At 40.5% G+C, this 27558-nt stretch overlaps 1 protein-coding gene across 2 annotated transcripts in view; it reads right to left on the bottom strand.

Moving 5' to 3' along the window:
* The window catches only part of angpt1 (angiopoietin 1), a 202794-nt gene that overhangs the window by 59936 nt on the left and 115300 nt on the right, over positions 1-27558 (bottom strand). For both annotated transcript variants that reach the window (XM_043688739.1, XM_043688740.1), the window contains 3 exons: positions 12940-13095; positions 10778-10899; positions 5085-5320 (listed from right to left, as the gene is read on the bottom strand). In XM_043688739.1, coding sequence (XP_043544674.1) covers positions 5085-5320; positions 10778-10899; positions 12940-13095 — 514 coding nt within the window. The remainder of the gene's footprint in view (positions 1-5084; positions 5321-10777; positions 10900-12939; positions 13096-27558) is intronic.

Below are 27558 nucleotides of genomic sequence, written 5' to 3'. Positions count from 1 at the left end.
AAAGAGTTGGATAGAGCTCTCAAAGATAGTGGAATCAAGGGTTATGGAGATAAGGCAGGAAGAGGATACTGAATAGGAATGATCAGCCATGATCATATTGAATGGCGGTGCAGGCTCGAAGGGCTGAATGGCCTACTCCTGCACCTATTGTCTATTGTCTATTGTCTCCATGCCAACTCACCACTCCACCTCTGATTCTAAAGCAAAATGACTTGAAGAACTTGGAATAAATCCATCAAATTATAATTTGCATTTGCTGCAGCCACATCTCTGTCAGACTTGGCCCCATTATACCTGCCAGTGTGATAATAGGGAAAGGCCTACTGCCACGGACCTGACAAGTATGTTATTGAATCTCAGCTATGGGGTGATTTCTTTAAATGGGCTCATTGACAATGATTTTCTGTGTTTCACTACTGGCCTCCCTTGACCTAAAAGCACTAGGGACTTTGGGTCGTTGTGTCACAGGAATAACTCAGACAATTGAGTGGCATTAGCTGCTCTCAGAATTGCAAATAGATGCCACAGGATTGTCTCCAGCACCCCTGAGTTAGGAAGAGGGATGAGTATCGAACAAGAAACACAAACTGGGGTCCCTGTTACGATATTAAGGTCGGGGATAACACGCACATCTTTAAGTCAGAAGGTTGCTAATTCAAGTCCCAAGTTGGAGACGCAAGCACGTATTTCAGGGTGACACTCCTAGGGGGGTAACGGGGGACAGCTGCACGATCAGAGGTGCCAACTTTCAACCAGACAAACCAGAGAGTTTTGTTTTATTCTTTCATTGGATGTAGACATCACAAACAAAGTCAACATTTATTGATCTAATTGTCTCAAACTGAGTAGTCCGTTGGGCCATTTCAGACAGCAGTTAAGAGTCAACCAAATAGTTGTGGATCTGGAGGCATACTGGATTGGGTAAGGATAGTAGATTTCCTTCCCTGAAAAGACATTAGTGAACTGAATGGGTTTCTACGACTATCAACGATAGATTCATAGTCACTATCATTAGGGTTCATGGTGGAATTTGAGCCCAAAGCCTCAGAGCACGTGCCTGGGGTTCACTATTACTTGACCAGTGACATTACGACTATGGTATCATTTCCTGTGCACTCATCATAAGCTATCATGGATAATCAGAGCCTTTTTAATTAAATTGATTGCCTTAGGAAATAATGAAGTTTTTAAACAATATTTGCCACAATTTGTATCTTTTTTTTAGATTAGATTACTTACAGAGTGGAAACAGGTCCTTCAAGTCCACACCAACCCTCCGAAGAGCAACCCACCCAGACCCATTCCCCTACATTTACCCCTTCACCTAACACTATGGGCAATTCAGCATGGCCAATTCACCTAACCTGCACATCTTTGGATTGTGGGAGGAAACCAGAGCACCCAGTGGAAACCCACACAGACACGGGGAGAATGTGCAAACTCCACACAGAGTTGCCTGAGGCAGGAATTGAACCCAGGTCTCTGGCGCTGTGAGGCAGCAGTGCTAACCACTGTGCCACCGTGCCTCCTCATCACTTAAAATGGCATAGGCTGTGGGCTGAGCCCTGAAATTGGATTTAATTAAGAAGGCAAACACAGTTGCATTTTTAGACTGCTGCAATTCCCTTCAAATGTCCTTCCAAGTATGGGAAAGCTGGCAAAGCTTACAGGTAAACTCTCCCCCTGGTCTAGGATTGGCCGCTGCAATTGCACAGCGGCAAAGACAAGATGTTTGAAAGCATTCCCGAGAAACTCCAGGTGTACTGCTTGGGATCAACGCATCACCCGATGACCTTTAAGTGGAACCAGAGCAGGTGCAAGGTGACAAGCAGGAGAACATTGAGTTTCATCTGTCATCACTACTCTGCCCATCAAAAATCTGCAATGGGATAGTCAGAGATCAGGGGCGGCTCATATTACCCTCCCAGCTCATGTGTTCTAAGCCTGCCACTCAGGCTACAATGGAAACTGAATGTTATAGTTGTCACTTTGATCATTGGATCGTGGCAGCTGCACTGACTCCATACTTAGGAGGCTACTTGGAATGTGTAGAAGACACTCTGTTCTTCAAGCAATTCAATGGAGGCAATAAGAGCAATATGGAGAACAGGTACATGTCACTCACTGGGTACTCATCCTGGATTGAAATGTTCAGTCACCTTTCAAGTTATCTCATACTGGGCAAATAAACAATGAGTGAAAACACAAAAGAAAACAGGAAATTCAGGAAACAAGATTTCTGATGCAAATGCTTAATCAGGACTGAAACCCAACAGAAAATAAAAAGACTCAAGTTACCACAGAAAATGTTTAACCAAGATCAAACACTGATATCAGTGAAGTTACACTTGAGATTGTCTGACTGCAGGTTACAAACTATTCACTAGAAGAACCGAAAACTGAAAGATGCGAGAGAAGAGTTTCCGATTGGGACCAAAAATAAAATTTAAAGGTTTGTAATTGGAAACCAAACATTGAAACAGGGCTTGCTACAGCAGAGTCTCTAGGAGCTAAAACATAAGCTTCAGGCCACTGCAATGTACAAACATGGGAGGACAGTCACATGTTGTTCAAAAAGTTAATGTTTATTTTCAATTTTCCTTGGATACTTCTGTTTATTCGCTATAAATGTTAAATTGAACTCTGGCGAGTTAAAGCATGAAACTAGAGACCAATACATGTCTGGATAACAGGAAAGTTGAAGGAAATACCAAAAGGAAAACAATATTTATGCTCTATGAAGGAGATGAATGGTTTGCAAGTGTTCTCTGTTTATTGGAGATGAACCAGTTAATGTTAATTGACAGTTAACAGCAAAGATTTGGTTAAATTTTAAACAAGACAGGTTGGCTCGGACTGGTCAAGGCATTACTCTGAGAGATGAGCCAGAAAATGGCTTTCAACTATTTTGTTGCGTTGAAATGGGTGCAATGTGTATGTTCTTCCTATCTTCAAAGAAAAGGGCACTGTGTATTAAGATATGTAACTTCCAGAGCACACTTTCCAAGTGCTGAAATCTCAACTAACAATCTTAAATTGGTTGACAGAATAATTCTTCAAACACTCAAGATTCTGTAGTAGATATATTATTCAATTGCCAAATCACACCTAATGATTGACATTATGTTGTATGCTTTACATAGGCTGGCTGTGTACAGTCAATATCGTATTTGTTGTGAACATTTGAAGGGATATGCTGTTTGATGTAATCCTCCAGACTTTGGGATGTATGACTTACATAACTGACATCACACCAGCACTGAAATTCATATACCATGACTCAATTGTGTGACAGGGAGAACAGTATATTGGTTTTACAGCAGAATTCTCTTAGAGGCAAACAAGAATAATGTTGCTATGGCACTGATTATGGGGGTCTGGGTTGGACGCTGAGTCAACTGCATTAGCGGCAGTGCTTCACTGATCAGTGCTGAGGGAGCGCTGTACTCTTAGATGGTCAGTACTCAGGGAATACTGTTGCATCAGAATTAGTACTGAGGGAGTGCTACACTGACAGAAGGTTAGTACTGAGGGAGTGCTACACTGACAGAGGGTTAGTACTGAGGAGTGGTGCACTGTCAGGCAGTCAGTGCTGAGGGAGTGTTACATTGTCAGAGGGTCAGTATTGAGGAATCATTGCACTGTCCAAAGGTCAGTACTGAGGGATTATTACATTTTCAGAGAGTCAGTACTAAGGGAGTGCTGCACTGTCAGAGCATCAGTTGTGAAGAAGTGCTACACTGTTAGAGGGTCAGTACTGAGGGAGTGTTACATTTTCAGAGGGTCAGTACAGTACTGAGGGAACTCTACACTTTCAGAGGGTTTGTGCTGAGGAAGTGTCACACCATTAGAGTTGTTGACTTTCAGATGGGACATTAATTCGAGCCACTCAGCTGCCTTCTCAGCTGGGTGTAAAAGATCCCACAGTTAATACTTTAAAAAAGGACAGCAGAATTAGCCTCCGCACCCTATCAATATTTATCTCTTAAATCAACATCACTGAACAAAAACAGGTTGACTGGCATTTATAACATTGCTATCTGTGGGATCTTGCTGTGCACTAACTAATTGTCATGTTTCCTACATTACAACACTGATTATGCTTCAACGAGTATTTCTTTGGCTGTGATGGTCACTATAGAAGTGTACATTTGATGAACATTAATAGAGTAATACTGCAAAACTTCCCAAAGAAAGGTTTTATTCCTTATATGTTTAATATTCAGAATGGAATTGACAGCATCACAATTCTCCACCTCAAGGCACGACTGCAAAGAGGAAGCCAAGATGTTCTCCAGGAAGATAGCAAACAAGACAGCATTTGCTTATTCCCTGTAGAAACTGGCGTTGGAGATTAATTAATCAGAGCTCACAAAATGGAGCTGACTGCCTTGGTCTCCCAGATGGAATTGTTGTGAGCTGTGCAGGATAATGGAGGAAGAAGTGAAAAGAAAAATATAAAGAGGAGCATCAATTTAGCATTACATAGGTCCATGATACTGTTTATGTTCCATTCGAGCCTCCTGTGAAACGTCCTCATCCAAAATATAACTTTCTCGTCCTCTATTCCCCTCTCCCTCCTATGCTTATCTAGCCTCCTTTTCCATGCACTGTTCACTTCAACCACTCATGGTAGTGAGATCGACTTTCTTATGAATCTTTTGGAAAATATGTTTTTATTCCTGATTTCAATTACTTAGTGACTATCTTAAGCTGAGAGCCCCAAGTTTAAATCTTTACCCAAGTTGATCCACACTCTGTATCTGATCCATCAAAGCCATTAATAATATTATACATTTTAGGTCAGCCCTCTGCCTCCTCCTTTCAAAAGAATAAAGCCCCATCCTGTCCATACCTTCTGCCAGGTATGATCCTTACAGTTCTTGGACCAGCCTTGTTTTTATCTGATTCCCATGTTGAAAACAGGACAAGTCCTACCATAGACATACAACAAGGGATGTTGCACTCAGACGCATTGGCTGGATGTCTCTCTCCAACCATCTCTGAGGGCTCGGCTCTCAGTCTGACTCTTTCTTTTGAGGAACCACGTGCTTCCTGAGTGACTACTTAGAGCATTCGCTCACCTCCTCCTCCTTGTGACACCAGTTTCAGAAGATTCTGCACCATGTCTGCCAGCTCTTGCTGTTGTCTCTGCAAGCTGGTGTTGTTGACAGTAGCTCGGTTCAATCTTGCCTCTAGCTCATCGATGACCCGGCTCTGACGGAGGACCAGGTCTTGGAGGCTGCTCCTCTCCTGCCTCAGCGTCTCGACCTCCTCTTTACGTCGGCCTTCCATTTCTAGAAGTTTCTGTTCCAGAAAGCTGAGGAAGTGGAGATTAGAAGGATTGAAAAAAAGCAAGATTTTGCATTTGTATAGCACCTTTCATCACCTCCACTGGAGTTCCCAAATCCTTTAGAGCCAATTAAGTACTTTTTCAAGTGTTGTTACTGTTGTAATGTAGGAAACACAGCAGTGAACACTGCAAGATCCCATAAACAGCAATGCAATTCATAACCAGCTAATTTTGTTTTAGTGATGTTGGTTGAGGGATAAATATTGGCTGGGACACCAGGGAGAACTCTCTGTTCTTCCTCAAGATATATGCCATGAGATCATTTACCTGAGAAAGGGCATGGAGCCTCACTTTAACCCCTCATTTAATATGGAGCTAATATGCAATTTAGTATAGGATAGACTTGAGACATTTGACTTCACAAACTCCTAACATTCGCCTGTATCTGTGTTTTTGTTTTTGCTGCTGTTTACCTATTTACTTATCTATGCTATTTAACTCTGTGCTCTGCCTGTATTGCTCGCAAGACAAAGCTTTTCACTGTGCTTTGGTACATGTGACAATAAATTCAATTCAATTCAATTCACAACAAGGTACAGGTGACAGGCAAGTTGACAAGTTTATTGAACACAAAACATTAGTAATTTATACAATTTTAAGACCGCTGTTTACTGCAATATAACAAGGATGAGTTAACTCTCTGTCCAGTGCAAGTACACTGTCTTTGTATGCATATATTGTGGAGTAATTTACATTATTAATTCAGCGTGCAAATATTCTGCAGACATGGCTCTTTATAAATTTCAATACACATTTGGATTTTACTAGACTGCGGTCTACAGAGGAGTCCTGAGAATATGTAATATGACCCTGGATGAATAACAAATCACATTGTCTCACCACCTCAAGGTTTAAATTAGCACTTTCATTGCACAACAGATGTGGAGACAGGCAACAGATCAAATCAGCTTTATCGGAGTTTAGAATTGGTACAGGAGAATTACAAAGAGAAGGAAAAATGCTGATTATTTTTCAGCTGGCTGGATTCCTAGCCTGAACAATGGCAAATGAAAATAAAAGAGCTAGAAATGAGGGATCGGCTCTGATGCTTGATAGGGAGTCTGTAATATCAAGAGCCTGTAACGTGTACCCGTACTGATAGTTGATAAGGAGTTTGTACTGAGGCACCGTACTAATAGTTAAAATGGGAGTCTATACTGAGGGATCGTACTAGGGAGTCTGTATTGAGGGATTGTACTCAGGAGAAAGTGAGGACTGCAGATGCTGAAGATCAGAGCTGAAAATGTGTTGTTGGAAAAGCGCAGCAGGTCAGGCAGCATCTAAGGAGCAGGAGAATCGACGTTTCGGGCATGAGCCCTTCTTCAGGAATCAGGATTCCTGAAGAAGGGCTCATGCCCGAAACGTCGATTCTCCTGCTCCTTGGATGCTGCCTGACCTGCTGCGCTTTTCCAGGATCGTTACTGAGGGACCAGACTAGGGATCTATACTGAGGGATTGGAGCAGGGAGTCTGTACTGAGGTACCTATATTGATAGTTGATTGTAATAGGGGATCAGCATGGATATGTGATACAGAGCCCATAATAAGGGATCTGCACTGACATCCTGTTTTGTGGGATCTGTACTGATAGTTGTTAGATAATCTGCAATGAAACCTGAGGGGCAGGAATTCCATCGTAACTTGAAGAAACTGAACAGTTTAAAAGAAACCTAAATGAAGATAACATTGCCATATTTCAATGCATATTTCTTTAATCTGTTCTATGCTGTGCTGGTAAACAGCTTTAGGGAACATTACAATGGTCAGCTCTTGACAGAGAAGGAATTTTATTAAAGGCCTATAATTTTCAGATATGTAAACATCCAAAAAGCAATGTGTTTACTTTCTATGTAAACAAATATGTGCTTAACATGGAAACATGCAACATAATAAGATACTGCATTTTTTATATGTTATATCAGCACAAAATTGTTGGCAATCAATTTCCCTGGTTCAGACATCTCTCCAAACAAAAAAAAATCATCAGATGCTTTTTGTCCAATTTACCTTGATTCCAACCATCAACATTAAATCAGATTGTCTGTTTATTAATATTGCTGTTTGTGGGCACTTATGGTGAACACATTTGCTGCTGCATTTCCCACACTGCAATAGTAACATGCCTCAAAAAGGTATTTCATTGGTAATATGGAACATTGGGATGTCCTGAGGTGGCAAATGTGGTTGAAAAATAGAAGTCTTTCTTCAAATGCAAGGCAATATATTAAATTCTCAGTCACCGCATTCTTTTTGCTTTAGTCATGTATCATTGGGAATAACGAAAACTAGGGCTGAGAAAGGAAAGTTCCAGAGCTACATCGAATACCACAGTAACAACGATTCTTAAAGTTGATATCAATCCAGAATTTAGAAATGACATTGGTAAGTAAAGTTCTCATCTGTCAAAATAATGCCCAAACTTGCTTAAGTGATCTTGGAAACAAACCAACTTTAATGAAGAAGTATCATATTTCCCTCTTTGAGAAAACTAAGTAATTTTTCAAAACCTGGGGATTTTCAAAGGCAATTTTTCATTAAATATTTCTTCATCATTGAGCTCTAGAATTCGATTAACTCTGCTCTGCTCCCTCCACCCAGTCACCAATTCAGGAACAATAAAGTGGTCAGCTTCACACCTCAGACGAGGAAACCTCAGACTAGAATTCTGACCACCTCCTTCTCTGCTTTTCCCCCCACTGCACTGAAATCTCAAAGTGCAGTTTCTTTATGCTTAGAGTGAGTTAACAATGTTCCATCCAGGGTATTTAAAACAGAAGTAACCAGAGGATGCTGACAAAGTGAGCAGAAATATTTCAGCATGGCTGCCAAACATTCCTGTATTGTTACCCTTGTGAAGTGCTCATTAACTCAAAGCACAGATTGATTAATGGCATCAAGTGCTGTGCGGGTTGCGCAAATGGGTTCTAGAAATAAAAACTGTCTCAGGTTCCAATTAAAGTTTTCTCTTCAAACTGTCCAATTTTTTTTTGTTAATTCCAAATGGTAGAATTGGTGCTTCATTGGAAGAAAATTTGTTGCGCAGCACAGAAACAGGCCACTTGGCCCAACTGGTTTATGTTCCTCCTCCCTCGCTTACTCAATTAGAATGTTCCTTTCCCCCTTCACCTGTACAGGATGCATTACACAGGAACCTAAAAGCCCCACGTAGCTCATGCACAACTCAATCCTTTGTAAGATATATGTTCCTTTTTCCCTTCACCTGTACCTTTCCCCTTACAGTTACTAACAAAGTTGTGGAACAAGTCAGGGCTGTTCATTAGGGATATTCTGCATGTGACAGACTTGTAATTTTGAGGTGAATCTGTACAGGATAAAATAACTTCACTATCTGTTTAATATTTAGTGTGGATGGATTCAGAGTGAACCATTGTGGTCTCTCAGTCCAAAGTTACTTCACTCATCCCTTTTTCTCCCAAATGACTGGTTGAAAATCCTCTTAGCTTCCATTATGGAATTAGTCAATAACATGGCAGTCTGGAGTCAAGGTTTAGTGCAGACTGGAGGCTAGGTGCCATCAGGAACTGGGGTGGAAGGACTGTTGTTCTGAACTTTTTATCTCTTTAATTTTTAATTCTTTTTTCCCAAAAACTTGTATTGAAGAATCTGTACCTTGGTACCATGTAACTAAGATGGTGCCGTTAAGTGTGACTTGTAAATTTTTCACTACTCATTTGAATGCATGTGACAATAAAGCTAATCCAATTTAATGCAACATTATTCATTCTAATGAATAGCATTATACTTTCCATCTGAAGAACTCTCTGGGGTTGGTTGGTTGGAGGACAAATATTGAGGATGATCGACAAAAAAACTAGGGATTGAAATGAGGGGAAATAAAATGATGCAATGATCTGGAATGGGTGTCCTGGAGGGACTTAGATACAATAATAACTTTCAACAGGTAACTGAATAAATATTTCAAAGGGAAAATGTACAAGCCTTTGGGAAAAGAGCTGGAAACTGGTACTGATTGGATAGCACTTTCGCAAAGCTGACACAGACACAGACAGCTGAATGTCCTCCTTCTCCGTAATACAGTGCTGTGATTCAATGATGGAGCTAAACATCTGGTTGAGTTTAACTGAGGATGGTGTCAGTGTATGTGGGGTGTATTGGCTGTAATACACCCCTTTTACTTACTGCTGGAGAGAATTATGTCATAGCTGGTTCATACCCAATAGCATTGCAAGTTGCATTTAACTCTCTGGACATTCTCAAACATGAGGGATATTCTCTATATCAGCCATCCTATTCCTGTACAAAAAGAACTTGGACTCTCCTCATAACTTGCATTTTCTTGATTGACTTATTATCCACCGTCTGTATTCCCTTTGCTGGGTCACTGGTGCCACCTTCTCCTGTGAGTCAGAGAGTTGTGGGTTCATATCCAACCTCAAAATCCAGGCTAACACTCGCATGGCAAGACAGAAGAGCTGCTGCACAGTCAGAGGTGCTGTCTTTCTGATGATTTATTAAAATAAGTTCCTACCTGCCTTCTGAGGTAGTAAAAGATTCAATGGCACTAATGAAAGAAGGGCTGCAGAGTTCTCCCTGGGTCAACATGTACTGTTTAAACCTATATCTTTAAAGAAATTATCTGGATAGAACACATGGCTGTTTGTGGAATCTCGTTGGGTGAAAATTAGCTGCTGTGTTTCCTACATTGTAACAGTGCCAACATTTCAGGAGTATATCATTGGCTGTCAAATTCTTTGAGCTATCCAAAATTTGTGAAAAATTATATAGAAATGGAAACTTTTGCTTTTCTTTCTGCTTGCTGAATGGTTGTTAGGCTCCAGTTCCAACTAATGCATTACACAGGAATCTAAAAGCCCGTATAGTTCATGCACAGCTCAATCCTTTGTAAGATATATGCATGGATGTGCAAAAAAATTTTAAAAGACCATACACCTAAATAAATCTCCCATGCACTCCAAGAAGCAATTGGGAGAACATTGGCCCTAATGATGTGACAACCGCAGATTGTTACATTAAATTGAATTAGCTTTATTGTCACATGTACTCAAATGAGTACAGATTGAGTCTGTAATAATGTAACTAGATATATTTTAGTTCAGGGAAGCTGACAATGGTCAAACTATCCACACCACTTGCAACAATTATTGCCTGATCTGTACAATGACAAATGAGCATTTTCTGCTGAAGAAATTAGGATTTCCGTCGTCAACCCAAGGGTGAAACCTTTCCGTGCAAAACTTATGTTGGCAAATCAGAAGCCTGCTCAATTATTGAGGATTGCTCATTTGCCATCAGTCTTCTTGAGCTATTACCTAGTGTGAGATTCTCCCCACTTTTCTTTCAGAAATGGGAACTTTGTAAGCTGCCTCTTATCATCAAGCAGTGCAGTGTCAATGACTCAATCTCACAGATCGACGGAACCTACCTGTTCTTATCATGCAGCTTGTAGATCTCATTGGTTTGAAGAATCAGTTGTTTCTCCAGCTTGTATGTAAACAAGGAATTTTCCAAAAGCTGAATTTCGAGTCTTGAGGTTTGGTTCAAGACCTAAATGTAAGTTCATAAATCATTATTCCTGTGAATTACTTATTTTCTCTTAATAGCATGTCAGAATGAAACAGTTATTCACAGAAACTTTTTAAAGTAATTAATAATCAACAGCGATAAAAAGAACATGGCAAAATTCCTGTATTGTTGTTCATTATGCTACCATTTGGACAAGGAATGTACAGCTTTTATACATTTTTTGCATTGTGACAGCTGATCAAGGAACACTGGAATAGGAGGAGGCTGCTCAGCCCATCAAATCTGTTCTGGCATTCAATTAGATCATGATGGCTTGTATCTTTATTCAATAGACACACTTAGACTCTACAATCCTGGATATGCATTTCCATCATAACATTGCCATCACTCAGCCAAATGTGACATTATGAGTGTTAACCTCAGTGTTTCTGGGTTAGGGATCCTATTCCCAACTCCCCAGCGACGCCCCCCCCCCCCCCCAGCACACAAAGGAAAACGTGTTCAGTGGGTATGGATAAACCCAGGCTGCATTCAGTTAATTTATTTCCGTGAATGGTCTTAGGTGTTCACATCCTAAGCTCATAAAGGATACTCACCAGATTGAATTTCTAATGGGTGATTGGGAAGTCATTTGGAAATGGTAATGCTGCATCAGAAAAGTTCAAACCATAAATCCAGCAAAAACCTGGAACTCTACACTGATCCACGGGCTGAAAGAATGTTTTAGGTGTCTGTACGAGTGACACTCTGAAACGGTTAATGATTGAGTGTGATTGGGCTGTGTGTGTCTATCTGTCTGCGTATGTGCATGTGTGTACATCTATGTGCAACTGTGAGAGTGTGTGTATCTGCTACCCAGGAATTAAGGCTGCTGGGTTGTGGCATGATGGTGGGAGGGCATGATGGTGGAGTCCAAAACAGTGAGGGGTGTAGGGAAGAGAAACTGGGAGCCAGTTAGCGGAGTCCCTCCAGAGAGCTCATTCCAAATCATTGCATCATTTTATTTCCTGAAGAAGGGCTTATGCCCGAAACTTCGATTCTCCTGTTCTTTTGATGCTGCCTGACCTGCTGCGCTCTTCCAGCAACACAGTTTTAAGCTCTGATCTCCAGCATCTGCAGTCCTCACTTTCTCCTAGATCATTTTATTTCCCCTCATCTCAATCCCTAGTTCTTTCGTCAATCATCCTCAATGTTTGTCCTCTAGTCACCAACCAACCCCAGAGAGTTCTTCAGATGGAAAATATAATGCTATTTGTTAGAATGATTGATGTTACATTAAATTGAATTAGCTTTATTGTCACATGTACTCAAATGAGTACAGTGAAGAGTTTACAAGTCGCACTAACAGCACCATTTTAGGTACATGGTACCTCGATACAGATTCTTCAATATAAGTTTTTAGGGAAAAAATATTTTAAAAATAAGGAAATAAAAAGTTCAGAACAACAGTCCTTCCACCCCGGTTCCTGCTGGCACTTTGGCATCATCTTAAAGTGGGAGTTTTTACATTTATGGGTTAATTCTTCATTTCTTCATCTCTGACAACAAGCTCGCCATTCCAGTCCCCACCAACCCCAACCCACACAGAAAGAGTTGAAAAATAAATGACTAAATGTGATGAGTATTACATGTTAACACAAAGACTATGAAAATCGACCCGTTCCTTCAGGACCAGCTTTAGAATCCCCACAATCTTAAACTATTTATTGACATTTTCCTCAGCTTTGTTTCCGTGCCAGTTGGGCTGATCACTCTCACAAACCAACTTAAACAAAATTCTTACAATATGCTGTAACCAGATAAAGATACCAGAGACATATTTGCAAGAATCACTCAGACTTGTGTGATCTCTGCCAGTGAATGTTTTTTAAGGCTCTTATTTAATTTGGAATGAGGTGCTAAAGAGTGTGTGTGTGTGTTATTTTGGCCCAGTTTAAGCATGAAGCTCTGAAGCATGTTGTAGCTCTTGCAGCAGCTGATTGATCCTTCCTCCCAAACACTTCCCCCCTCCCCCCCCCCATCAACAACATTTCACTCCCGCCATCCCCAGTGGGATCTTACCTGTGTTTCCACATCTGTGAGTCTGCGTGTTTGCTCTGCTGACTGACTCAGCAGATTGGTACCAATCTCCAGGATAGTAGCTGTGTGATTCTGAACGGCAGTCTGCTGGATCTGAACCATCTCGGCCTTCATATTCTCCTGGATATAATTCTCCAGCTGCAACAAGGTCATTTGAAAAGTCTTTAAATATCTAGCCTTTTCTGAAATAAACCCAGTATGATTACTGGGCAAAGTGCAGCAAGTAGCAAAAACTTGCTTCTTTGTGACAGCTTTCTCAACATTCCCTATCCATTCAATGAAATTTGGAAGTGTAGTCAATTTGGTAATGGAGAAAACATGGCTGCCAAATTGCACACAGCAAAATCACACAAACAGAAATATTAGATTATCAGTTAGTGTTAAGTACTGGTTCTCAAAAATGAAATGATTACGTTCGAGCCTTGCAGTATTTTTGAATTACCCGAGGGCATGAGGTGCCTCCAAATCCCCGCTGCTTTTCCCACGTAATGCCTCAGCCAAACAGAGTTGACTTGCCAACCAATCAATACACTTTTCTCCTGCAGTATAAATTGCTGCAGTCATTCAAAATATGGCATGCTTTTGTTTATCTAAAGCATGCAAGGCGAGGAGATCCAGTAACATGTCTCTCTTTTCAGAAATACCAGCAGAATCTGCCTGTATAGAGGATGTTAAGACTATACTGGGCATTGTGGAAAGAGTAGCATTCTCTTAGACAGGGTTCTGAAAGAGACTAGTCTAAAGATGAGTAATCTGTGTAGCACCTCCTTTCTAGTTTTAACAATGTAATTATTACCAACGTGGACAATGACAACTGGATCACTCCTCTCTTACTCCATGTTACTCTCTGGCCACAAGGAGTCTTTAACCCTGGCACAGGGCAGGCAGCATGCCTTTCAAACTCATGCTCACAGGTATAGAGAACATTATCTATCCTCCTAATGTTACCATTCCTGACCACTACTACATTTTCCTATTTCGTCCACTCTACTTGAACAGCTCCCTGTATTCAGGTATAATGACCAGTTTCCTCACCTTCGTCCCAGTCCTCACTCAGTTATCAAGATCTTGTAATTGTTGGATAATTGCAGTGGCTAAGATTGCTTGAGAGCTGCCCCCATACCTGCCTCACCTACAATCACACCTTCCTGTTCTTGATCATAGTACACGTTTGAATGACCAAGTTTAAGAGGTATGACAGCTTCCTAGACTTCAGCCCTGCCCGATGTAGTGCAGTATCTCAGTTCGGACCCTAGCTCCTCAATTTGGATCTAAAGTTGCTTGGGCTGTAGATACTTGCTACATTTCTGGATAGAATCGATCATATGGTATCCAGCAGCTCCCACACGCTGCAAATACGATTTATCATCCAGTTTGCTATCTCTATTTTATTTGTTATTAATTAATCACATTGCTATCACTGCTATTATCATTTGAAGAATCTCCATTCTTTACACTATCTTGTATTTTTTTATATACCAGCATCAATCTTATACCTATCAAGCAATTTATAAGAAAAGGAGAGAAAAAAAGACTAGAGACCTGAAAACAAACTGACAATTATTACTTACAAGACTAGAAATACTCACCAATCCTATTCACCAATCAGCTGCCTTGTTCAGGCGAAAGCAACCAAGTATGTCTCTCCTTCCTCTGCTAAACTTGAGATGCACAACTGCAGCACTCTATTACACAAGTCACACTAAATTGGCTACTTATATATGCACGAAACATAATAGGCTAATTGGAGCCGGTTTTTCTTTAAGACTAACTCATTAAGTTCTAATCACTTTATAGGAGACAATTGCTATAGTTTGCCTCAAAGTCTTCTCTCTTGCAAGAAGCTTGAGCTGATCCAAGCAGTAGCAGAAAGCGATATCCATTCTTGCTATCTGTAAGTTTTACAGTCAGCTATGAGGTACACACCTTCATAGAAAATAGGAACAAGAGTTGGCTATTTGGCCCCTCAAGTCTGCTTCACCACTCAATACAATCATAGCTGGTTATCCTTCTTAGTACCGTGCTCTCACTTTCACCCCATTCCCTTTGATCCCTTTATTTTGAAGAACTATATCTTTCTCCTTCTTGAAAACATTCAATGTTTTTCCTTCAACTGCTTTGTGTGGCAGAGAATTTCAAAGATTCACCACTCTGGATGAAGAAATTTCTCTTCATCTCAGTCCAAATTGACCAACCCCATATCCTTGACTGTGACTTTTGGTTCTGGACTCCCTGGTCCTTGGGAACATTCTTTCTACATTTGCCCTGTCTCGTCCTATTGGAATTTAAAGGCTTGTGAGAAATCCCCCCTCATTGTTCTAAACTCAAGTAAATATTGTTCTAACCAATCCACATTTCCTTCAATATCAACCCTGCCATTCCAGGAGTCAGTCTGGTAAAACTTTGTGGCAATCCCTCCACAACCAAAACATTATTCCTCAGATAAGGAGACAAAAACTGCAGACAATACTCCAGGTATGGTCTCACCATGGCTTTTACAATTATCAGCAAGCCCTGGATGCTGCCTGACCTGCTGTGCTGTTCCAGCAATAAAGTTTCAACTTTTACAATTATCAGCAAGACATCCTGTATGGCTATCCTCTTGCTATGAAAGCCAACATTCCACTTGCCCTCTTCATGTCGAATACACCTGCATGCTTATTTTCAGTGACTGCTGTAGAAGACTCCCAGCCCTCATTGCACCTCTCCATTTCCCAATTTGTTCCAATCTGATAATAATCCATTTTCCTGTTTTTGCTACCAAAATGGATAATCTCATATTCAACCACATTATACTTCATCTGTCATGCATTTGTCCATGTATTCAACTCATCCAAATCACAGAGAAGCTTTCTTCATCCTCCTAACATTCATTCTCCCAGTTAATTTTGTGCTGTCTGATAACTTATATTCATTACATTTAACTCCCTCATCTAAATCATTAGTATATATACAGTGAATATCTTGAGTCTAAGTATTGATTCCTATGGTACCTCACTAGTCACTGGCTGTTGCTCAGAAAATGACCCATTTATTCCTATTGCTTGTTTTCTGTCTGTTAGCCAGTCCCCTATGTCAAAAAGTGTGGCACTGGAAGAGCACAGCCAAAGAATCTTTTGGGGCCTTGGATGGAGGTGAGGACGGATCCTTCCATATCCAGCAGAAATTTTCCTGCACCGCCAAAGACTTTATCTGCTGCGTCCGTTGCTCTCAATGTGGTCTTCTCTACATTGGAGAGACAGGACACCAACTTGCGGAACGTTTCACAGAACATCTCTGGGACACATACATTAAACAACCCCACCGTCCCGTGGCCGACCACTTCAACTCCCCCTCCCACTCTGCCAAGGACATGCAAATCCTGAGTCGCCTTCACTGCCAAATCCTAGCCACCTGACGACTGGAGGAAGAAAGCCTCATCTTCTGCCTTAGGACGCTCCAACCACACAGGATCAATGCCAATTTTACCCGTTTTCTCAAATCTCCTCCCCTCACCTTGTCCCAGATCCAACCCTCCAACTCAGCACTGCCCTCTTGAACTGTCCTATCTGTCCATTTTCCTTCCTACCTATCTGCTCCACCATCCACTCTGACCGCCGTCCATTCCTGATGAAGAGCTTATGCTTGAAACATCGACTTTCCTGCTCTTTGGATGCTGTCTGACTGGCTGTGCTTTTCCAGTGCCACACGTTTTGACTGTGATCTCCAGTATCTGCAATCCTCACTTTCTCCCAGTTCTCTATCTATATCAGTCAATTATAGACAATCCCATGCGCTTTAATTTTACATGCTAATCTCTTATGTAGGATCTTATTTAAATGTTCAAGTAAACCACATTCACTGGTTTCCCTTTATCAATTCTATTAGTTATATCTTTGAAAAATTTCAATAGATTTGTCAAGCATGATTTCCTTTTTGTGCATCCATGCTGACTCTCCTTTAAGTTCCCTGGCTAACGTACACTTAACCCAGCCCTGGCTTTGTACTTGATAATCCTCACATATCCTTGGTGTAACTTGTCCAGAATATCTTGTCTCTGAGGCTGGAATGGCTGGCCTTTCTTCAAACACCAGCAGAATTGGTATTCATGGTCAACCAACTGGCATATGATCTGGCCAATACTAATAAGTTTTCAATCTTTCCTTTGTTGTTTCTACTGTAATTGATTGAGCATGTTTACCTTGCTGGTTACTATATCACTGTGGCATGAGTATACAATTCAATCTCATGAAGAAATTCCTTGTCATTTGTTGTAAATCTGTCAAATGTTCACTCTGGAGACTGTATCCAACATCATTAGTAGCTTTTCCTGTACATATTTTATCACATTGTCCAGCCTCGAGAGACAGAATTAGAATCTCTGTACATGTAGAGTTACCCTTGTTCACTCTTCATCATTTATTATGGAACTCAATTGTTTATGGTCCATCTCCTTGAGCACATTCAGACCAATGTCTGAACATTTCTTTGTATGCTCATATAACCAGAGAGCTACCACCTTTACAACTATGTAATGTCTCTTAGAGTCTGACAATGCTCTGGAGGCACAATATACCGATTTCCAACAACCATCTCGTTACTTCTGTACTTTGTAGCAGAAACATAGCTGCTGTGAAAGTTGGAAAGGATGGATTGTGGTAGATCAGGGACATCTGTGGATGTTAGGATGACCTTGATCTTTTGGAAAGCATCCTCCTGATGTGAGACCCAGTATCCTCCCTGTGCCTTCCTGAGGAGTTGCTTCAAGGATTCAGTCGCTATTGCCAAATGAGGCAGAATATTTCACCAATTATTTACCATACCTAGAAATCCTTGTATATCATGAACTGACTGAGGCATTAATTAACAACCTTCATTTACTGTCGACCTGGCATTACTCCATTCTTGCCAACATTCTGTCCCAAGGAATGAATAGATTCCTTGGAAAATTCACACTTGTTGAGGATAAGCCTATCTTCCTGTAGGCATTTCAAACCTGTATGGAGCTTCTGATCATATCTCTCAGCTGTTTTTCTGTGTATCATCCACTGTGTTGAGCTGTGTTAGGTCAATGCATATTTGATTGGTTTTGTCACCAGAGAAATTATGCCCCATCTGGCTATTTCTTCAATTTGCTTCTGAACTTGATTCATTAATGAATGTGAAATCTTCCTGGGTATCTAGACACATAAATTTCTTTTAACATGATGCAGCATCTAGCATTAAGTTTTCCCTAATTCTGTGAACAATTTATGGTAACCTTTCTCAAAGGTACTCCTGTTCTGTACAACTTCTTCATCCTTTTAAACAAGGTTGAGGGCAAACATGAAATCTTGCTCAAGAATGATGTTTCCTGACTATGAATGATGTATGCACTCTCACTATCTCACACACTGTTTTGCAGGTTCCCTTGTAATGGGGCGGCATGGTGGCTCAGTGGTTAGCACTGCTGCCTCACAGTGCCAGGGACCCAGGTTTGTTTCCAGCCTCGGGCGACTGTCTGTGTGGAGTTTGCACATTCTCCCTGCGTGGGTTTCCTCCCACAGTCCAAAGATGTGCAGGTCAGGTGAATTGGTCATGCTAAATTTCCCGTACAGTTAGGTGCATTAGTTAGTGGGAATGGGTCTGGGTGGGTTACTCTTCGGAGGGCTGGTGTGGACTAGTTGGGCCAAAGGGCCTGTTCCCACACTGAAAGGGAATCTAATCTAATATCACACTCTAGGGAGTTACGCCACATGGACTTTGTAGTTTTATCTCTGTAGCCTGTAACTTCTGTTTCTTCTTCCATGATATACAAACTGGCAGGGCAGTGGTCATCACCCTTGTGTCAGATTTGAAATTGGTGACACTCATTGACACAAACAGGTTATCTAAAACTCAAGTTGTTTGGATCCCAATTTCCCCTAAATAGTATTGGGATTTTCTTTTCTAATTCTGGAGGTTCTATCACATTAATGTCTTTGTATGAGTAACCTTTAACCTTTTGCTGGTTTGAAACTTCATCCTAATTCTACACAGCCTCTACAAGTTACTTGCACTTCTCCAGATGTAGCATTATTTTGTCATAACTGGTCACTGCTTGTGTTTGTAAGGCTTTTATGATCCACAGCACTGATGCCGACTCTTAGTATTTGTTCTTTGAAAAACTCTTTATTTTAGCTTGCCATGTGTGTTTTTAAACCACAAAGTGGATGGGTTCTGTTGCTCTTCAATAAAAAGATTGTCCTTTTGTCTGTATTTCTTCTTGGTTGCTGCCTCCAGAACAATTTAAACACCTTTCTCTAAAGTCAAATCTTCTTTTGACTGAATCAAAACTGACAAAGACTCATCAATAATTCCAATAACAATTCCAACTCTTATGACTTGTGTTTTCAATGCTCCATTGTCACAGTTTTCAACAGATCTATAGATATCATGATTGAAATTCTTTATGGATTCCTTTGGATGCGGAGCTCTTCCATCAAATTTTGGTTCTTTCAAGAATTTTAGTATTTGTCAAAAAATTTTTGTTGAACATCTTCAGCAGAAAGTATGTTGATTTGTAGCATCATCAGCATTGCCATTGTGAATGCAATAGTGTCTATTTACTTGTTCCGTTTATGATTATGTATTTAAGTTGAAATCAATTCTGTATCTTCGGGAACGTTTTCTCCAAGGTTTTCAATGCTATGCTTGATTTTGGGCCTACTTTGATATTAAATCTTGCAGGTAGCATTATTTTCCTTACATGTCTTCCTAATGTGATTATTTATTTTTCTTTCTTTTAAGCTTTTCAATTCTGCAGTATCTCAATGGTGCTATATGCTGTTTTGTTTCAACATGTGAATAGAGGGCAGCCATAGGCCATTCAGCCCCACAGGCCTGCTCCATTCATGGCTGGCTTGATTGTAAGCCTCTTCAGGATGAGAGTTCCAAAGATGCAAACACTTGTCAGAAAAGTCACCTCTCCTCTTGTTTAAAATTGGTGGCTCCTTAGTATTAAACAGGGATCCCTGGTACTAGATTCTTCTCTAAGAAGAAACATCTTCTCCACATCGACACTGTCAAAACCCCAGGATTTTGTATGTTTCAATGAACTCATCTCTTGCTCTTCTAAGTCCTAACAGGTACAAGTTTAGCCAGACCAACCTTCCTTCATAACATAACCCACTCATTCCAGTTATTGCTGTAAATAGCAATGCTGTTTTTATTTTCCTTGCTTCAAGGCATTCAAACTGTGCAGTAAAGCAACATTGTGTTGTTTTCCTTCTTTTAAAGCCTTTAATTCTGTTAAGTAGAAATGCTATACAGTGGTCTTCCTGTGTTCTTGCCGTCAAAATGGAGATTTCTCACTTTTTCCCAAGCAAAATGGATGATTTTCCACCTCTTCATAGTCAATTACATATCCTTTTCTACAATTTGCCCAACTAAAACCTTGTGCTTGCAGGATTACACCCAAAAAGAACTCTCTGTTCAGTCATGTTTGACAAAGATTGAGCAGAAAACATTAGAATCTTCTTTTCAGGAAATTTTCCAGAATATACAAAGCCAAGATTCTTCTACAAAAGAAATAATAAACTCCGAGAGAAATCCCGTCTCAGTGGGATTTGGACCAGAAAATAGTTTAATCACTTCACTAAGTTCTTAAAGAGCTGAAAACTTGTTGAATTGGGTGTGAATGATGATTTGGCTTTTATACTCATTGAAGTTTCATCTACAATGCACAAGAGTGAATACTGTCCACTTGTCTGGGTGAGTGCAGCTTCAGGAACACTCAAAAATGTCTATATTTCAAATCCATTAATTGAATCCAATGCTTATTTGAATCAATAGCCAAGATAACTAGCCCGGCCCTCTGGATTACGAGTCCATTGACCATAGCACTACACCATTGACTCCCTTGTTTGTGTCTGAAAAGCTGTTTCCAGTAGGGCAACTCAGCAATCAGTACCGAATCCCTTGCTGATTTAAACATAAATGTAGCTTGGTATGATTAAAATGCTTGCAGCTGATTCTAAATTTGGCTAAATAGTTGCTAGTGAGGACAAAAGCAGGAAGGTATCAATGAGCAGAAAAATGGCAAATATAATTCAGTCTAGCAGCATTCAAGTTCTGCTGTACGAAGAGACTGATTTTAAGATCTCTTGTTAAACTGTACATTGTGTACAAATGTGAGAAATATATCTCTTTTAGATTCTCAAATACTTGAAACAACATGTACAATCTCCTATTGCCTCCACTGTAGATGAAATATAATGGACAGAAAGTCTGTTAGGCCCAGCTAGTCTATGCTGGTGCAGATATTCTATAAGGGTTCCTCCCACACTCGCCTATCTTATACTGTCAGCATATCCGCCCATTCCTTCAGGAGAGTATTCATTGATAGCCATAACAAATATCATTGCTTGTTGTAACAACCTATCTAGTTTAAGAAAATGTCCTTTAGGAAAGGAAATATGCCTTCCTTATCTGGTCTAGATGACGTGTGACTGCAATCCCACAGTAATCAGATTGACTCTTGACAGCTTTCTATTAAGTCACTCAGTTCAAGGACTGCAAATTGCTCCCCACTGATGCTCACATTCAGAAGATGCTCAAAGGACACACCCATCAGCCTGAATATTTTGCTCTATGCCACTGAGTGAATTTTGTGTGCAACTTGCCACCTGCCCTTAGATCCTACTTTTCTGACTAGTATGACATGTCAGACCTTTTCAAAGTCCATGTACACTACATCAAAGCATCTTCTACCCACTATCTTTTAAAAAAATTCAAGGGAGTACTTTCCTTAACAAATCCATGCTGATTATTCTAGATTAACCTGTGGCTCTCTAAGTGACAATTCATAGCTTTTCTCACAACTTTGTGCAGTCAGTTGTTCAGGCAATTTCCACCTCTCTTTTGAAAGGAGAGTAAAATATTGTTAGTCCTTCCCAACATGCCTGTACCAAAGGACACGGTAAATGATCATCTGGATGTTAATCCAATTGGGTGCTGGGAGAAAGATTCAGGTCTGATATCTGCTGAGACAGGATTGGATCCAGTGGGGAGGATACCAATGCACTCTCAGATCTGGTCACACCCATTTCCTTCCAGTAGCTGATCCTACGGGATCATTTGTCAAATAGCAGCAGACTGTCAGGTGTTAGGGTTTATTTTGCGTGGGCTGCTGATATGCATAATGTCAGTTTTCAGACAAAACACAAAAGTGAACGTGAATCCTGGAAAAGAAACTTGCAAAATGGTGACGCAGTGTATATTGTTTAAAAACACAATTCGCAAACAAGAGGAAGCTGAAGCTGTTTTTACTGCCTGACTCTCAGGACCTGTGGAGTGGGGGCTGGTTCTACTATTTCTCCAATAAATATTCCAAGCTGAAATGTAATGTCATCACTTTCCCTGAACCGTTTTCTTCAAAGAACCTAAAGACTTCCTTTCATTCCTTTTACCTCTTCTTTTTTAGAAATCACAACTTACATCAAATGATCTCAAATTCCTGCAGGCACACACATTAACAAACATTTTTTTTCAAAACAAGCAGCTCCATTTTTCCAGAAGGTTTCAGGTGTGTGTTTCAAAACTGCACATTACAGCTGCAACATGTGGATCGGCAGCTGTCTCCTCAAAGCCCAGCTCTCAGAAAAGAAATATGAATCTCAGAGTTAAACTAAACTTATTATCTTTGAAATTAGAGTATCGTCAGCTTCTATAAACACGACAAAAGAATAAAAGATGGAAAATCTCACCTTTCAACCCTTATGACCCACAACTTTTGTTAAAGATTCTGCTATTCTCCTTTCCACCTCCTGCAGACTCATCTTGTATTTATTCAATTGTCCCATTACCATCTCCTTTTGCCTTGCCTTGGTGCCCTGATTTGTGTAGCTAGAGACCCTCCACTGAGTCCAGTGTCAGAGACTCGGGCCAAAGATGCAGGACTTGAAATGTTATATTATTTAAAACCTGGTCTAACTGAGTGATTATGAGTAAATGAACTTATAAATGAACTGAGTAAATGAACTGATCATCCCAACAGAGTCTTCAACCTGTACTTCCCATCTGTCCAACCAGCACTAACCTACCCACCGACTCAACATGGCTGCTCACCTACCCACCCACTCAATCACTCAAACAACCAACCACTTACTCAGTCATCCACCGATGAATTCAACTGCTCAGCCGTTCACTCAAACCCAGTTACTCATCCCGCACCCAACCCAATACCAACTCAACCACTCACTCATTCACCCACTCACTAACATAGTGAAAAACTTGAGATCTTTAAAAACATGAGTATGAAAGGTTCTGTCATTAAAAACGGGGCCATGCTCGCTCCTTGCGTGTCTTCTCTTATATTCATTGGTTGGGCTACATACACCACTTCACTGCTGCAGCTGGAGTTAGTTCCTTGGCTGAGAGATCTCAAAAGTACACTCAGCATGTTTAGAGCAAGAGGATGTGTAATGAAAGGGTTAGCCTATTCGAGATCTGTAAGATAACTTGTGCTTGGATGCAGAAGATGTGGGCTGGATTCAAAATTAGTATTTTGTCTCTGCCTTCACTAAGGAGAGGGATGATTCAGACATTCTAGTTAAAGGAAAGTGTGTAATTTTAGATAAAACAAGCACAATGATGAGGGAGGTGCTGGAGGGACTGACTTCCTCGAAAAAATCACCAGATGAACAGTATCCAAGGCTGTTAAAGGAAGCCAGGGTGGAAATAACAGATATTCTGAGAATCATTTCCCCATCTCACCAGATACAGATGTGGTACCAGGTGATTGGAGGTCAGTAAATATTGTACCATTACTCAAAACAGGTGTGAGGAATTGGCCAAGTAATTATAGACAGGTCAGTCTGACCTCAGTTATGAGTTGAAAAATGTGGTGCTGGAAAAACACAGCAGGCCAGGCAGCATCTGAGGAGCAGGAGAATCGATGTTTCCTGAAGAAGGGTTTATGCCCGAAACGTCGATTCTCCTGCTTCTCGGATGCTGCCTGGCCTACTGTGTTTTTCCAGCACCACATTTTTCAACTCTGGTGCTCCAGCATCTGCAGTCCTCACTTTCTCCTAGTTGACCTCAGTTATGAGCAAATTATTAGAATGAATGTTGAGAGACAGGATTAACTGTTACTGGAAAAGGCAGGACTAATTTGGGATAGTCAGCATGGTTTGTTTTGGAAAAATTGTATCTTTCTAACAGAACTTAAGTATTTTGAGGAAATAACAAGGAGAACTGATGAGTGTATTGCCATGCATTTTATCTACATGAAGTCTAGTAAGATATTTGACAACATCTCACAGAAAAGTAAAAGAACAAGGGATGAGAGAGGGATGTTCTGATTTTGGTCCAAAATTCACTCAATGACAGGAAAATGTCGAAGGATGTTTTTGCCAATTGAATTTGATTTCCAATGGCATTCCACAGGTCTCAGTGTTAGGTTCCTTAATGATTGAGCCTTAAACGAGGGGGACATGACTGGGAAATTTGGCATGAAAATTAGCATGAAGACTTGATAGTGAAGAGAATGGTTGTCAACTGCAGAATGAAACCAATGGGTTTGGGTGAGTGGGCAGAACAATGGGAAATGGAATCCAGTCTGGAGAAGCATAAAGTTATGCATTTTGGGGAAGGCAAGAAAACCCTCAGTCCATTCAGAGGAACCTGAATCTGCACCTGAAGCACTGGAACCTACAAGTCTATCAACCAGGTGGAGTTGAATGGTTGGCTGCGTTATCCAGCCATGATGGTCTAGCCTCTTTTCTGTGCCATACCATTCCAGTGGTTCTCTGGTTAAATGATTGGTTACAGAAATCTCTGGGCAGCATCAACACTTACCCAAAGATCTGGCCACAAACTCTCCTGTCTTCAACCAAATCATAAGCCTCTTCCTTTGTCCATCCTCCCATTCCCCTTTTACTTACTTACTTGAAGCCTGTCACATTTTTCTACCTTTTTCTCCCTTTTCACAATTCTGTGAAAGGTCACAGACCTGAAACCAAAACAATTTCTATATCACAGTTATCTGCCTTATCTTGCGGAGTATTTCCAGCATTTTCTGCCTTTATTTCAGATCTTCAGCATTTGACATTGATTTAAGATCAATTCACGAGAATGAAGAGTTTGGGAGTCTGTTTGATGCACTGGATTCACAAGACATTGAATGCTACAGTACAAATAGCCCAAATGAAATAGAGTGGGGATATGATGAGGTGCGTAAAGCTCTAACAGAGAGATACTTAGTGGTGGAGGGGGTCATACGGGCATTTTAACTCTTATTGACAGCTGAAAACTAAATGGTAGTGAACCTGTGCTCGGTTTTAAACCCCAGTTACCTCAAGTAATAGACAACAGAGTGCTGGCATTTAAGGAAAAAGCATCCTTGGATCAATGCGTTAAAACAATAGACAATCACATTGAACTGCCAGAGACCCGGGTTCAATTCCCGCCTCAGGCGACTCTCTGTGTGGAGTTTGCACATTCTCCGCATGTCTGCGTGGGTTTCCACCAGGTTCTCCAGTTTCCTCTCACAATCCAAAAATGTGCAGGTTAGGTGAATTGGCTAAATTGTCCCATAGTGTTAGGTGATGGGGGAATGGGTCTGGTGGGTTGCGCTTCAGCGGGTCAGTGTGGACTTGTTGGGCCGAAGGGCATGTTTCCACACTGTAAGTAATCTAATGTTATATTCAGCGCAATGTTATAGATTCAGATCCAGCAGATAAATATTGCCTTAGAGAAATGGAGAAAAAAAACACTAAGTTTTCCGCGAACACCAAAAGTTGGTTATTAACACATCATTAATCATTCATTTAAAATCAAAATTCTAATGATTAGTTAGAAACTGAATCTTTTGAATAATTCCTGTTTCTCTTTATTCCTGTCTCCCTCTCTCTTACACAGAAACAGAAACACACTGACAGGACAAAGGGAATTGCTGAGCTGTTCTAGCCTCAGGAGAGTCAGTGTGTTGTAATCCAGTGAAGTTTTTAATTTGCTCCACATATCACATATTTGGGGTGAACAGCCTGTCAAAGCCCAGAATCCTCAATAAACATGGAGCACTACATTGGATGTTTTTAAACAAGGAAACGCCTGAGTGATAGCAAGGCACATACTTCAGAAAATCAATGAGACTGAACGTATGGTCAGAATTTCATCGCAGTGCTGAATGGATTAAGAATTGGAAAAACTAACAGTGCTGAAGGAGACCATTCAGTCCACTCTGCCTTGCTCATTGAGAGAAAGTCATCAACCTCAGTCCCATTTCTCTTACACAAGTTCCTCATCCTCAAGCACTGTCCAAAACTTACTTTTAAAATTAATGGAATATGCCACAATCAACTTTTCAAGCTGAGAATTTCAGATCCTGACAACTCACTGAGTGAAAACACTTTTGCTCAACTCCCCTGGAATCTATTTTCAATTATTCTGAATCTATGATCACTAGTTTTTAAAATTATTAATTAATTTCCTTACCTCAAACTAATATAGTTATGCAACACAAATAAAAAAAATCTGCAGGTCATTCATAAGATCAAACAGAAACAAGTGTGGCTAAATTTAGTCAAGATGTGGGTGGAGGTCTCAGAAATGTTGAAGAGTTGGGAAGCCATGCTTCCATGGGTCTTAGCGTGACCCAGCACCACATCTCATTAGCCACCTAATTGGTTGGCACTGGTTCTGCCGATCACATTAAGAGGAGCGTTCCCACCCCCTCTATTTCCACTGGTTGCTAACTAGTGCCTTTTGGAGTACTGGCCATTGCTGGGATAGCATCTGTAAGAGGATGGAGCATTGATGGATTTGTGCCCCTGCAACCAGCAACTAAATGGGATCGGAGGGCATCGGGACCAGTCAGGCAGACCCCAGCAAGAATGGGAGGAGGTTTCTGGTGGCAAGCAGTGTGGATACAGTTAATGCTAATGGGTCAGGTCCATGTAGGTAAAAGAGTGCTAAATAGGATGGCATCACACCCATTCCCTGGAGCCCTCTGGGAAGTCTCCAGGATTTATCTGGAAGTACATAGAACTTACAACTCTGAAATCATATTGCTGAGATGCAAGACTATTAATGGATAAGAAGCAAAAAACAGGTGAATGGAGTTGGGATAAAGATCAGACATGATCTAAATGAATAGTGAATCTCTCAATTGCCTCTTCCTGTCTTTGGGTTCCATTTCAACATATCGTTAAAGTCATACAGTGGCATAAAATTCCTGCAACAGACAATAAATACAAGATAATACTGATTCTATTAACAACAAAGTCCAATAGGAACGTATCACGTACCAAAACTAACACAATCATATTTAGTTTACATGCTTGAGAATATACAGTGCAACAGAATTATACAATATTACAGAACATGAGGCCATTCAGTCCATCAGGTCTGTACCAGTTCTTCATGAGAACAATATAGTTATTCCCATTCCCCTGCTGAGTCCCTAAATCCCTGCAATGTATTTCTCCTACAATTCTAAACTTGGGATGAAGTGGGTTAAGTGACATTAGGTAGTGGTTCCATGCTTTTCTAATCCTAATGGTAAATTTAGAAAGATGATTTCTGATATAAAGAAAATCTAAACAACATGCAAATCACTCAATTATCTCAAAAAAAGTTCTACTCTGTCAAGGAATTTTAGAA

Source organism: Chiloscyllium plagiosum, chromosome 4 (assembly GCF_004010195.1).
Source record: "Chiloscyllium plagiosum isolate BGI_BamShark_2017 chromosome 4, ASM401019v2, whole genome shotgun sequence".
Lineage (NCBI taxonomy): Eukaryota > Metazoa > Chordata > Chondrichthyes > Orectolobiformes > Hemiscylliidae > Chiloscyllium > Chiloscyllium plagiosum.
This window is presented reverse-complemented; position numbering and strand designations above follow the sequence as displayed.